The sequence below is a fragment of the Zonotrichia albicollis genome, chromosome 6 (genome assembly GCF_047830755.1).
Source record: "Zonotrichia albicollis isolate bZonAlb1 chromosome 6, bZonAlb1.hap1, whole genome shotgun sequence".
NCBI classification, from domain to species: Eukaryota; Metazoa; Chordata; class Aves; order Passeriformes; family Passerellidae; genus Zonotrichia; species Zonotrichia albicollis.
Genome location: NC_133824.1, coordinates 49,063,243 through 49,075,635, shown reverse-complemented (window position 1 = coordinate 49,075,635; position 12,393 = coordinate 49,063,243). Strand labels below are relative to the sequence as shown.

Sequence of the window (12,393 nt, the reverse complement as noted above, 5' to 3'; positions counted from 1 at the left end):
TGAAACCTGGCAGCCACCAGCGGCAGCCTGGCAAAAACAGAGCAAAACAATGCAGATTTCGGGCAGAACAGCAATAGCTCCTTTCTGAGCTCAGCAGTGAAGAGTGGGGTGAGAAGTCTGGGGGAGGGTAGGCAGAAAGAGGAAAAAGCAGGAAAAAAAGGTATGAAAAAGAGGGGGGAAGGAAAAGGGTAAAAAAAAGAGTAAAAATAGAAAAAATGTTTAAAAAAGAGTAAAAATGGTAAAATAGTAAAAGGAGAGGGGAAGGAGGAGAAAAGGTGAAAAGAGGGGAAGCAGGAAGAGGGGTGAAGGGAAAAAAGAGGGAAAAGGAGTGGAAAGGGAAAAGGCAGGAAGGGGAGAAGGAGAGGAGAAGGGAGGAAAAAGGGAGCAAGAGGGGAGAAAAGGGGAAAGAGATGATGAAAGGGGGAAAGAGGGAAGAAAGGGAAACGGAATAAAGGGGGAAAGGTAGGAAAAGTAGGAAAGAGAAGAAGAAGGAAAAGGGGGATAAAGGGAGGAAAAAGAGGGGAAAGGAGGGAAGTGGGAAAGGTGGGGAAGGGGAGGGAGAGAAAATGAAGGAAGGAAGAGAGGGCAGAAAAGGAAACGAAGAAAAAAAAAAAGAAAACTGGGAAAAGGAAAGGGGGGGGGAAAGAAGGGGAAGGGCAAGAAAAATAACGCGGGAAAAGGAAAAAAAGCCGGCGGGTGCAGCTCTTTACATCAGGAGCCAAAAAATCTCGAGGACACGAAGCTGGGAGCGGGAGGAGGAGGAGGAGGAGGCGAGGGGCTGCCGTCCCCCGGCGGTCCCGGCCCGCAGCCGCTTCGAAAGATCGGTCCGGGCCAATGGGCGGGAGCGGGAGGGCGGCGGGACAGCCGGGATTGGCGCTGGGGCTCGGCTGATCCCGCCGGGAGAGCCCCGGCACCGGCGGGGGGGCGGCGGCGAGAGGGGCGGCGGGCCCGGCAGGGGAGAGGAGGAGGAGGATGCAGAGTTTGGGGAGGGGGGCGATGCCGGGAGGGAGGAGAGTGTCTGGGAGAAAGGATGATGCCGGGAGAGGGAGGGCATGTCGAGGGAGGAGAATGCCCGGGGAGGGATGCCCGAGAGGGGGGTGCGAGGGGGCGTGTGGGTGGAAGGGGCCGAGCTTCCCTCCAAACACAGGGCTATGTGCGAGGATAAAGTGCATCAGTGCGGGGACAGCCAGCCTAGGGGGCACTTCCGAGCAGGCGGAGAGAAGCAGAAACAAAGAGAAGGGAGGACATGAGCGAAGGCGAAGGGAGGGAGCAGGGGATCAGCTGAGTCCAATCCCGCCAGGAAAGCTCTTCCCCTCCGGCACAGCCCCGAGAGGCGCAGGGACGGCTTCTCCCCCCTCCTCTCCCCCTCTGGTCAAGAAGACAAAAAGAATCGAGCGGCCCCATGGGGAAAGGGGGTGAGCAAGGGGGGGACTCGGGGGAGCCGGCGGCGCAGATCCGCTTCTACACCTGGGAGGAGATCCAGAAGCACAACCTGAGGACGGACAAGTGGCTGGTGATAGAGCGAAAGGTTTATAATGTCACCAAGTGGGCAAAGAGGCACCCGGGGGGCCAGCGAGTCATCAGCCACTGCGCCGGCGAAGATGCCACGGTAAGGAGCGACCCCCGCGGCTCTCCCGGCTCCAGCAGCATCCTCTGACAGCTCCTTCCCTCCCCGAGGGCAGCCAGCTGCTGCTGTCCCCTGTCCCCAGCTCCCCAACACCTGCTGGACACCCGGCTCAGCCCTCCCGCTGCTCCCAGCTCGGTTCAAGCGGATGCAGGTCCCCCCGCGATGGGTCGGTAGGGATTGCTCTGCTTAAATCCTGCTGGTTTGCCTTTGTCTCCTGCTTGTGCCGTGCCCCGAGGCCTGAATTCAGGAGCAAAGTGTCCCAAATGTCCCCTTTTCCAGGGGGAGCTTGTGACATGCAGAGTCACGCAGCCAAGCACAGGGAGGGTTAAACAGAGGCCAGGCTGTGTCTCAAAGTTGCTTCTGTGAGGAGGCTTTAAAACAAGGAGCTTTTTAGCATTTTTTCCCCAGGAGCAAATTCTCTGGAGAATTTGGTTACAGGTTGCTACAGAAAAGAGGAAAAAAAAAACAAACCAGCAAACCATTTGCTGCTGCTCCAGCTGCTCCTTCGCTGGGTTCAGCCACCTCTCACGTTTCAGTCAAAGATAAGAAACCAAACAACAACAAAAAAAACCCCCAACCTTGAAACAGGAACAAATTAGAAATAAATTGTTTGTTGTCTGGGGTTTCCCTCAAAACCACCTTCCTCAGAAGTGCATCCAGAGAGCATGTTCTCCCTTCAGGGCGTGTTAATGAAATCCAAGCAGCCTCAGAGCTTGGAGAGCCCAAGCAGGAACAGGAACTGCTGTTCTCCCACGGCTCCCGACACCTTGGCAAGGAGGAGGCTCCATGTGTGACAAATTTTTTTGGGAGAACCTTCCCTTTCCATCAGCCCCCATTTCCCTGCGTCCAGTGGGTATTCTCCATTCTTTTCCTTTGAAGCACTGAGCTGCATTTTGGCCCTTCTGTCCCTTTGCAGTAAATCCTCTGAATGAATAGCTTTCTCCCTCAGAAAGATGGGCCAGGTTTTCTTTTCAACTGCTTAAACCCAGAGCTGCTGAAACAGGAGGAGTTTGACTCCTATCCCCAAGAATTTAACTCCAGTATCTCCATTAGCAACCAGAAAGCATCTGTTACTGCAGAATCCTTGAAAGGAGGCTGAAACACAGGTTGGTGGTTCCACGATTGCTGGTTCTCCTCCCACCTCCCCAGGTTACACTGCATCCCACACTCCATGAAGGCATGGCCTTAAAAATGCTCTGAAATTGTTAAATCACCACTCTGAGCACTAAATCAGGATTGGCATCAGTTTTGCAGCTTCCCTGTGGAGAACAACCATTTGTAGCCAGAAAACCCTCTCTCATTCAGGGGGAGAACCCTCTGTGGGTTTAGATTGGATTTTAGGAGGAAATCCTTCCCTGTGGGGATGCTGAGGCCCTGGCACAGGTTGTCCAAAGAAGCTGTGACTGCTCTATCCCTGCAAGTGTCCAAGGCCAGGCTGGATGGGGTTTGGAGCAACCTGGTCCATGGAAGGTGTCTTTGCCCATGGCAGGGGAGTGGAATGGGATAATTTTTGAAGTCCCTTTCAGCACAAACCATTCCATGAGACTCTGATTTTTTTAAACACAACCTGTTCTGGTGTCACCTCGTGCACAGAACACAAAGGCCGGGACACTTTGCAGTGTCTCTGTCCCAGAAGTGTTCAGGGGTGTAAAAGAAAATCCTTGTGCTGACTGCTGTAAGCACTCCCAATGCTCAAGTACAGCTCATATCTCAATTACACAAAGCTTTTTCTCACGAAAAGCAGCTGGAATAACTCCCATATCCCATAAAACACTTCGGCTTATTTGGTCAGTAGATCACAAAGTTGGGAGGTCAAGTGCCAACATCACACAGCATTTCCCAGGGATTATCTTTTCCCTTAAGCTTTTTATCTCCTGCAGTACAGAACTGAGAACAATTCCAAAATTCAGGAACTCTCTTATATTTGGGACCTATTAGTACAGGAGCTTAATCAGATAAACATAACAAAAATCCAATCCTTCCATCATTTGCAGGATCTCCAGGCATTAAGCACCCAATCAGACCTCCAGACTTTTTTATTCCCAGCAGTTAAGAAGCATTAAAAAATATTGATTCAGTATTATTTTTTGTGTTACCCTCTCTCTTCCCCTTTTTTTTTGTTTTCACCCAAAACTGCAGAGTCTTGCAGTAGATACAGTCTACTTCCCCCTCATTCTGCTTTTCCTTCCTCTTTTACATCTTCTACAAATCGTTCCAAACAGGGAACCAGAGTCAACATTTCAGTGACCCATTTCTGGGTCAACTTCCCAGGTGACAAGTTTCAATTGATTTTGGAGGACTTTGGGCCCGAGGTTGTTGTCTGGTATTTTTGAACTCCAGATGGAGGGCAGCTCCCAGAAGGGTCAGCTGGACACAAGGAGCGCTTTCCAGCCTGCCCTTTGTCTTTAGAGCCAGGAGGGAAATATTAGTTGGTCACTACAACTGTTAGGCAATGGGACAAAGGGGAAAGGCTGGAGCACAGTTCCCCTCACTCCTGTTTTTAATGATTTTTTTTTTTCCATACTCTCTTAGCACTTCATGGAACCAATCTTTCCTGTTCTCCCAGGTGAATTCCAAGAGCTGACTCCAGTTCTGTGCAGTGAGGAAAGGGCAAGGACAGAGTGAGGGTTTCTGTTCTGGGTCAGCTTTCTGTCCCTGCTGCTGTCCTTGGGGTTAAAATTCTGGCTGTGCCATGTGAAAGGATCTGGCCAAGATCCCACTAGAGCATCAGGCACCTGTGGGATACAGGTGGACAGAAATATGTGGAAAGGGGAAGGAACAGAGAAAAAGAAGAGCCAGATAAACTTGTGAATGCCAGGATCCAAAGGATTCCACAAACAAGGCATTATTCTTTTGAAAAGTCACCAATTTTTCCTCAGCTGTTTTACAGCTGGGATCTCCAGGCCTGGCCAAAACACCCAGGAATATTTTTTGTGTTTGCAGTCACATCCAGCTTCAGTCACCAGTCAGCCCCTCTCCTGACTTGCCTCCAGGAGCAGACTTTCCAAGGGTATTTATATCCTAGGAGGGATTTGCACAAATTCCCCTCTGCCTACCTTCTAAGGGAATTAACAGGATTTAAGTATTTAGTTGCTTAGAAAGAATTTCTTGAGGTGCCTTTCACCATATGGCTGGATGCCATCCCAGGACTCACCATTCCCAGCACAGCAAATTCATCAGTGGAATTAATGTCCCAACAAGTGATCCCAGAGCTGGAGGTCACCTGGCCCCCTTTTCCACCGGTTCCACAACTGCTGCAGGTGGGTGGGAATGACACAGTGAATAGGAAGAACATCTCACTCCTAGATCTCACAGAGTTTCTCCTGTTTCCACTCCAGGATGCATTCCAGGCCTTCCACATCAATCCCACCTTGGTGCAGAAGTTTCTCAAGCCCCTGCTTATTGGAGAACTCGCTCCAGGGGAGCCCAGCCAGGACCGAGACAAAAATGTGAGTATTTATTCCTCACCTGGGGTTCAGGCTGCCTATTGCCACCATTCTTTCCCTCTTGGGATGCTCTCCAGAGAGGGAGAGGAGTTCTCAGTGACTGAACATCTCCATGTAGAGTATTTTCATCCTATCATGGATTCGAATATGTGTGGAAAGAGGGGTGACACTTTTGGCTGTACAAATATCTTCTTTCCCACAGAGCCACCAACAGCCAATTTCTGGCAGCCCATTCCAGGCACCCAGGCTGGACTGAGCCCATCCTGAAGGGAAATGGGAACTGGGACAGGTGGAATGGGAAATGTGCACCAGCCCTGGTGACTGTGGTCCCTTCTTGCTGCTCCTTTGCTGGTGACCAAGCTCCAAAACACAAGTCCCCAGATGTCCCATTTTGGTGGCCTTGCTAAGGAGCAGCAGCCACTGCCCATCCTCAGGGCAGCTCTGTATCCCTGCTCATCCATTATTCAGGCCCAGAGCGTGGCACAACTGGCTCTGCCCGGGAAACTCAATCCTGCCCCGTTGTTTGTGGCTGGCCATGATTGTGCTATATCTGTGTCACTCACAATAGAGGGGACAATGCTGGCCCCCAGTGACCCAGGAATGCCCCTCATGGATGGCTGCACAGGAGCTGGCCCACGGATTGAATGGATGACGGGTGATAGTGGGTGCTCATTATCAGAGCTCTGGAATTAGGCACAATAGCACTGAATTCCCTCTTGCTCCAGCTTCTCCTTAGTGCTTAGGAAGCTCATTCAGACAAGAGCCATCAGGTGATGTAACACTCAACAGAGCTTGGATTACTCACTCTCTTGGCTCCAAGTCCAAAAGGTCAGGATGTGGGCTCAGACCAGCCAGGATGTTTATTCATAGGGATACAGGGCAAAAAGCTGGAATATAGAGCCAGGGAACTTGGCGTGGAGCTCATCCTTCCTCCATCCACCCCACAACTCAGCCAGGCTCACTCCCAAGCCTCACCCTGCTCTTGCCTGTCCTGTTGCAGTCCCAGCTGGTGGAAGATTTCCGGACCCTGAGGAAGACAGCAGAGGACATGAACCTGTTCCAAGCCAGCCCCTTGTTCTTCTCCTGTTACCTGGGACACATCATTGTCATGGAAGTTTTGGCTTGGCTCATGATTTCCTACTTTGGGACCGGCTGGATCACAACCCTCATCCTTGCCTGCATCCTTACAACTTCCCAGGTGACAAAGAGAGATCTTCCTCACACTGCCAATGTGCCCTCCATCTCCATTTCTTTCCTGATTAGCTTTGATCCTCAATAGCTTCTTAACTATTTGATTTCTCCCTGTCCCAGGCCCAGGCAGGGTGGCTGCAACATGATTTTGGACACCTCTCTGTCTTCAAGAAGTCTTCCTGGAACCACATTGTCCACAAGTTTGTCATTGGGCACCTGAAGGTAAAGGGAATTATGGAGCCAGGGAATTCTGGGAATGCATCACTTTGGCTGTGGCAGAGTAGGAAAGGGAGGCTCTCAACCTTCCCAGAGTGAGCAGAGGCACAAAAAAGTTGGTGATCATTGCCCGTGGAGCGACCTGGGCTAGAGGAAGGTGTCCCTGCTCATGGCACAGGGTTGGGACTGGATGAGCTTTAAAGTCCCTTCCAACTCAAAGCATTTCAGGATTTTCTGGGAAGACACAGTGACCTGTAACTCGCTCAGAATGTGTTTATTCTGTGTTCTTTCAATATGGATGATCCTTAGGGATCCCTCTGCAAGCAGCAGTCTCATAGCAACCAACAACTCCACCACTCCCTGCTTGCTGCTCTTTCCAAAGCAAATCCCACAACTTGACTCTCACCACTTTAGTCCCTATAAATGATTGGGTACTCCCACCTTGGGAGCAGCTCTCCATGGATGAAAACTCCTCGTTCTCCTTGCCCAGGGTGCCTCTGCAAACTGGTGGAACCACCGCCACTTCCAGCACCACGCCAAGCCAAACATCTTCCAGAAGGACCCAGATGTGAACATGCTGCACATTTTTGTCCTGGGAGACACACAGCCCGTTGAGGTAAGGAAAAGTGGGGAAAACATGGAAAACTACTGTCCAAGAGGGCCCTGAGAGTGGTTGCGCAAATCCAGGAGTTGGCTCCCACTGTTAGACATGACTTACACAGGCAGGACTTCCAGGAATGCTAGAAAGGAAATGCTTAATCCAGGGATTTCGTCTGGCTACGTGGTCTGACAGTTTGGAGCCAACCCCTGGGCTGAGGAGCAGCACTGACTACTAATTCCCAATCCATTTCCTGTGCTGACCACAGGAGAAAGTGTCTTGGGTTACCTCAGGAAAAATGATGCAGATGGGGCTGGAGAGAAAGCAAAAAGCCACTAAAGGTCACTTCATGCTGCTGGTTTGAAGTACCAGTAGGAGGGGGAATACAGTGTTCCTCAGTATTCCAGCAGGAGCATTTCAAATCTGACCTTCCATTTCCATAGCAAATATCTTCCAGCATCAAGTGATTTTAATTTTAGTTCTATCTACCCCTCCAGAGCCAAAATATTTACTGCCTGTTTATAAAAACCTACCCAAAGCACTTAAATCATTGGTGTTTTTAACAGTGGAACAAGGATTTCTAGTTTTAAAAACAAAACCCCAAGAAAAGGGGCAAGCAGCAAAGACAACACAGGGAAATACAACATTAAAAATAGTTTCTCTGACAGATTTTGTATTATTGAGAAAGCAGACCATGGTTCTATTACTTAAAGGAGAAGTATAGATAAATGTTTAGGTTAAACATTTATGATAACAGGGAAAAACTGGATTTCCACCTCAAAATATCTGATATTAGGACAGAAACAGTCTATCCCAATATTCTCACATTGGTACAAAAATAATTTTCCAAATGATGCCAAGCACACAGCCTTGCAGAGCTCAGCCAGAGGGAATAATGTGCCTGATTTATTGGTGTTACAAGCCTTCCCTTCCAAAAAATCAGACTTTATGCCTATCACATTCATATTAGTAAAGATGGAGGTGCTGGCAGCTCTTCTCAGAGACACAGGGATGGCAGAAGGTGAAGTGCATCAAAATTCCATCAAGTAAATAGAAACCATCTTTAAAAATTGAGTTTACACCTAACAGTGACAAAGTTAGGACATTTAATCACTCTGAATCTCTTCTAACCCGCTTGTGGGAATTCAGTCAAAACTCCCTGGTCAATAAATTAAGAATTATTGCAGAGAATCTGCTTTTACCTGGGAATGTCCCAATCCCAGGCTGAGCTGTCTCTTTGTGTCCTGCAGTATGGCAAGAAGAAGCTGAAGTACCTGCCTTACAACCACCAGCACGAGTACTTCTTCCTCAGTGAGTATCCGCCCTCCTCTCTTCCCTTTTCCTGGAATGCCACTTGTCCTTTCCAGCCCTCACTGTGTGAGCAGAGCAACTCCTCAAATCCCAACTCATCCCACCCTTCCTCAGGACCCTGTGCAGGTCCCAGAATCAGCTCAGGGATATCCAAGCACCTGGAACATTGCCCCATACAGCAAGGGAATGTAAAACAGCTGAGGCTGGGAATAACCTCCATGTGAGAGGCTCCATTGAAAAACTGCATGTTCCCAGTTCCATGGAAGCAGTCCCTCATGTCACACACCTCCCCACCCCTCTGATGGCCAAACCATTTCCCTTTGCCTTGCAGTCTTCCCACCTCTGCTCATCCCTGTGTATTTCCAAATCCAAATCATCTCGACCATGATCAAGCGCAGGTTCTGGGCGGTGAGTGAAACATTCCCTCCATCCTTACGGGGTCTGGCTGGAAACTGGAGCAGAGAGGGAGGCCAGGGGGCAGGCAGGAATTACCCACTGTTCCAAACATCACCAGCAAGGACACATTATCCAAGATGGGCAAAGTGATGCCTGGTGTTTTCTCTGTCCCCCAGGACCTGGCCTGGGCCATCAGCTACTACCTGCGCTATTTCATCACCTACATCCCGTTCTACGGCGTCCTGGGATCCCTGTGTCTCCTCACGTTTGTCAGGTAGGGATTCCAGGGCATCCCTGCTGCTCTCCCATCCCTCCAGTGCTGTTTGAGCCTGGCCTCAGCTCTGCTGTGTCCCACTGCTTCACTTCCCTGTCAGCATCTCCGAGTTCCAGCTCCTCTGGCACTCTCCCTGCACCCTCCCCTGCCCCGTGATGGTCTGCCAGGATTCCCCTGCCTTTCCTCATTCCCAGTTCCCACACACTGCTGACCCCACTTTGGTCATGGCTGGACCCTCCCAGAGTGCCTCATCCCACCCTCTTTCCAGCAGACTGTGGAGGTAATTCTGTGCATGCTCCAAGTCTGAAATCAAGCTGGAATACTTATCACAACCAGCCCATTACTCCCAAAATATTTGAAGAAACTCAAAGTGCAAGGAAAAAAAAAAAGCAAAACTGGATCATCTGCTTTTGCAGAAAACAAGCCTGGAACAAAGATGATTCCAGGTATTTCCTTGTCAACATCCATCCAAGTCTCTGCTGCCCCCTGCAAGCCCCACTTTAGTTACCTGATGTACCCATGTCTGGTAGAAATTCTCACAATTTTTCCTGGTTTTGCAGGTTTCTGGAGAGTCACTGGTTTGTGTGGGTCACCCAGATGAATCACATTCCAATGGAAATTGATTCTGAGAAGCACAGAGACTGGCTGAGCTCCCAGGTAACTGGGAGGGAGGAAAACCACCCCTGACTCACCCCAAAATGGGATTTACTGAAAGAGCATGAGAGTTACCACCACCCCCAGTGTTACCACCACCCCTTACTAGAATAGAGTTGTCCTGTCTATTAGTTTTCCCATAAAAATGTTCTTCCCAGAGCCAGCAGTGCTGGGGAAAGACATGGAGTTCCAAAGTTCTGCAATTACTTTGACAATCAAAAGGTTACCTGCTCCTGTGGTGAGTGAAGCTGGATGTGACTGCAAATCCAAAAAACATTCCTGCATATTTTGGCCAGGCCTGTAGATCCCAGTAACAAAACAGCTGAGGGGAAAATGTTGACTCTTAATTTTGGAGCCTGCCTTTGTCCCTTTGTTCTAGAAGATGAGTGATTGAGTTCTCTCTTTCCTCTTCTTTATTCTAGAACCATATTCTTGGTATTTTGGCAGTTCTATCTCCCTGCAAATCCAAGCTAAATGTGTGAGGGTTTTGATTCAACCTATCAAAAATTTGGTTGAACTTTAAGAATATTAAGAAAAAATATGTAATTTTATGATCATTAATGGCAAGAATACCTAAGAAATATTCTCAAAATATCACACTTAAGGCAAACTGAGCAATAACTACATGGTGATGGGGAAGCTTTGTGTCCATGTTCCTCCTGTTTTGCACCTTGGTACTGCTGTCAATCCTCTGATTTCCAGTGGGAGAGGCTGAGATTTAGGAATCTGGGCTTGGGCTGCTACATCACCAGTGAGAGTTTGATTACCTGAGGCCCTGAGGAAAGATTAAAACTCCCCTTGCTGCACCTGGCTGTGGCAAGCTCTGCACTCCCAGAGTCAGGGAAGAGGAATTTCACTCTGATTTTGGGATGAGCCATCCCTAACCCTCACAGCTCCCTCTCTCCCTGGCAGATGGCAGCAACCTGCAACATTGAGCAGTCCTTTTTCAACGACTGGTTCACCGGGCACCTGAACTTCCAGATCGAGCACCAGTGAGTACAGGGCTGGGATGGCACTGCCAGCTTGTCCCAGCCCAGGGGAGGGAATGATGGGCTGGGGAAGGATTGTATGCCCAGGAAACAGAGTCCCAGACTACACAGGCATGGAAGATGTGGCTGCCCCATCCCTGGAAGTGCTCAAGCTCAGGCTGGATGAGGCTTGGAGCAACCTGAATTAGTGGGTGACCCTGCCATGGTGAGGTAGGAACTGAATGAGCTTAAAGATCCCTTCCCACCCAAACCATTCCATGATAGTGTGCTTCTCTTACAGCCATGACATTTTTCTCTCTTGCTTCAAAGCTTTCATTCTCACAGCCTTAATTTAGGGTTTAATTAGGAGTTGTTGTTATGCATCTACCAGTTGCAAAGGCTGTGGGCTCAAATCCCAAGCATCCACCACAGGAAACTCCCCTCCCCTAAAGTATTCCAGTGTTTTATAGAGTGTGGGACTGTGTAGGATGCTGGGTACCAGATTCCAGAAAAAATATGGAAAACAGGGCCATATGGACAGTCTGTTGCCAATGGCAACAGCAAATGTAAAAGAAATGGCTTTTAGGGTGAGGCTGGCTGGTTTGGGAGCCAGCTTAGGAAATCTCCATGGAAGAGCATAGGGCAAGGTGCCCCCAAAATCCTTCTTTACCTGCTTCCACAGGTGAAAAAGCAGTTCACTGGGAATTCAGTTCAGCAAGAAACAATTATTGCCAGAGGAATGGCTGGCCATCTCTGAGGCTCTTCCCTCACTCCCACTGCCCTCTCATTGCAGTCATGTCCCTTCTTGCACAAACTGGCTTTCAGTGTGTCCTGAGCATGGCTTTGCTTTGAGGCAGGACAGGAAATCAGTTTTCACCACCTCCCTGAGACAGAGCAGTGTAAAGCAGGGGTGTCTCTGTGCCTCCTTCCTTTGTTTGTGCAGTTTGAGGAGGAGGCACCAACGATGAGCCCCTGAGGATGCAAATCCTAATGCCCAGCCCTTGTCGCTTGTCTCAAGAGTTTTCTCAGCTTTGTTTTCTCTCTCGTCTCCAGCCTGTTTCCAACAATGCCACGGCACAACTTCTGGAAGGTGAAGCCTTTGGTGAAGTCTTTATGTGCCAAGTATGGAGTCCACTATGAGGAGAAGCCTCTTGGGAAAGCGTTCGTAGACATTGTTGGGTAAGGCCCTCCTGAGCCCACTGCAGCTCATTTTTCAGGGACACCTGATATTTTCTAGCACAGAGGATCCAGGACATGACAGACCTTTCAGAAATTTGTGTTGTTGCTGTCAAAGTACCAAACACTTCACCTTTAGACAGGTACAAACCCAATCGTGGTGTTTGGGGACGCGGTGGCTCAGCAGTGCTGGGGTTGATTTTAGAGGGCTTTTCCATCTCTAATGATTCTGATTTTTATATAACCCTGCTCTGACAGCTGGTGGCTCCTGCTGTTGGGAGTTGCTAGCAGATCTCCTGCTGCAAAGTGAGATGAATCAAAGGGAAACTGGTCAGGTTACAGCCCCTGCTGTGTCCCCTGAGAGCTCTGCCAGCAGCAACAGGCAATTCCCTACAGGCAGGGCTGGAGAGGATCTAACAGTCCTTGTCAGCAGCCTCGGTGTTGATGTTGCTGTCTCAGTTCCTCTGAGGGGAATAATTCATGGCCGGGAACATGAGAAAGCTCTGCAGTCCAGGCACCTCCTGCACAAAGCAGGA

At 49.5% G+C, this 12,393-nt stretch overlaps 1 protein-coding gene across 3 annotated transcripts in view; it reads left to right on the top strand.

Annotated features, from left to right (window-relative positions):
* Window positions 1-1,144: 1,144 nt before the first annotated feature.
* Window positions 1,145-12,393, top strand: part of FADS2 (fatty acid desaturase 2) — a 22,747-nt gene continuing 11,498 nt past the window's right edge. For all 3 annotated transcript variants that reach the window (XM_074543708.1, XM_074543709.1, XM_005491679.4), the window contains exons 1-11: window positions 1,145-1,609; window positions 4,966-5,076; window positions 6,074-6,271; window positions 6,385-6,486; window positions 6,971-7,096; window positions 8,329-8,389; window positions 8,721-8,797; window positions 8,962-9,059; window positions 9,620-9,716; window positions 10,626-10,705; window positions 11,735-11,860. In XM_074543708.1, coding sequence (XP_074399809.1) covers window positions 1,403-1,609; window positions 4,966-5,076; window positions 6,074-6,271; window positions 6,385-6,486; window positions 6,971-7,096; window positions 8,329-8,389; window positions 8,721-8,797; window positions 8,962-9,059; window positions 9,620-9,716; window positions 10,626-10,705; window positions 11,735-11,860 — 1,283 coding nt within the window. In that variant the 5' untranslated portion in view covers window positions 1,145-1,402. The remainder of the gene's footprint in view (window positions 1,610-4,965; window positions 5,077-6,073; window positions 6,272-6,384; window positions 6,487-6,970; window positions 7,097-8,328; window positions 8,390-8,720; window positions 8,798-8,961; window positions 9,060-9,619; window positions 9,717-10,625; window positions 10,706-11,734; window positions 11,861-12,393) is intronic.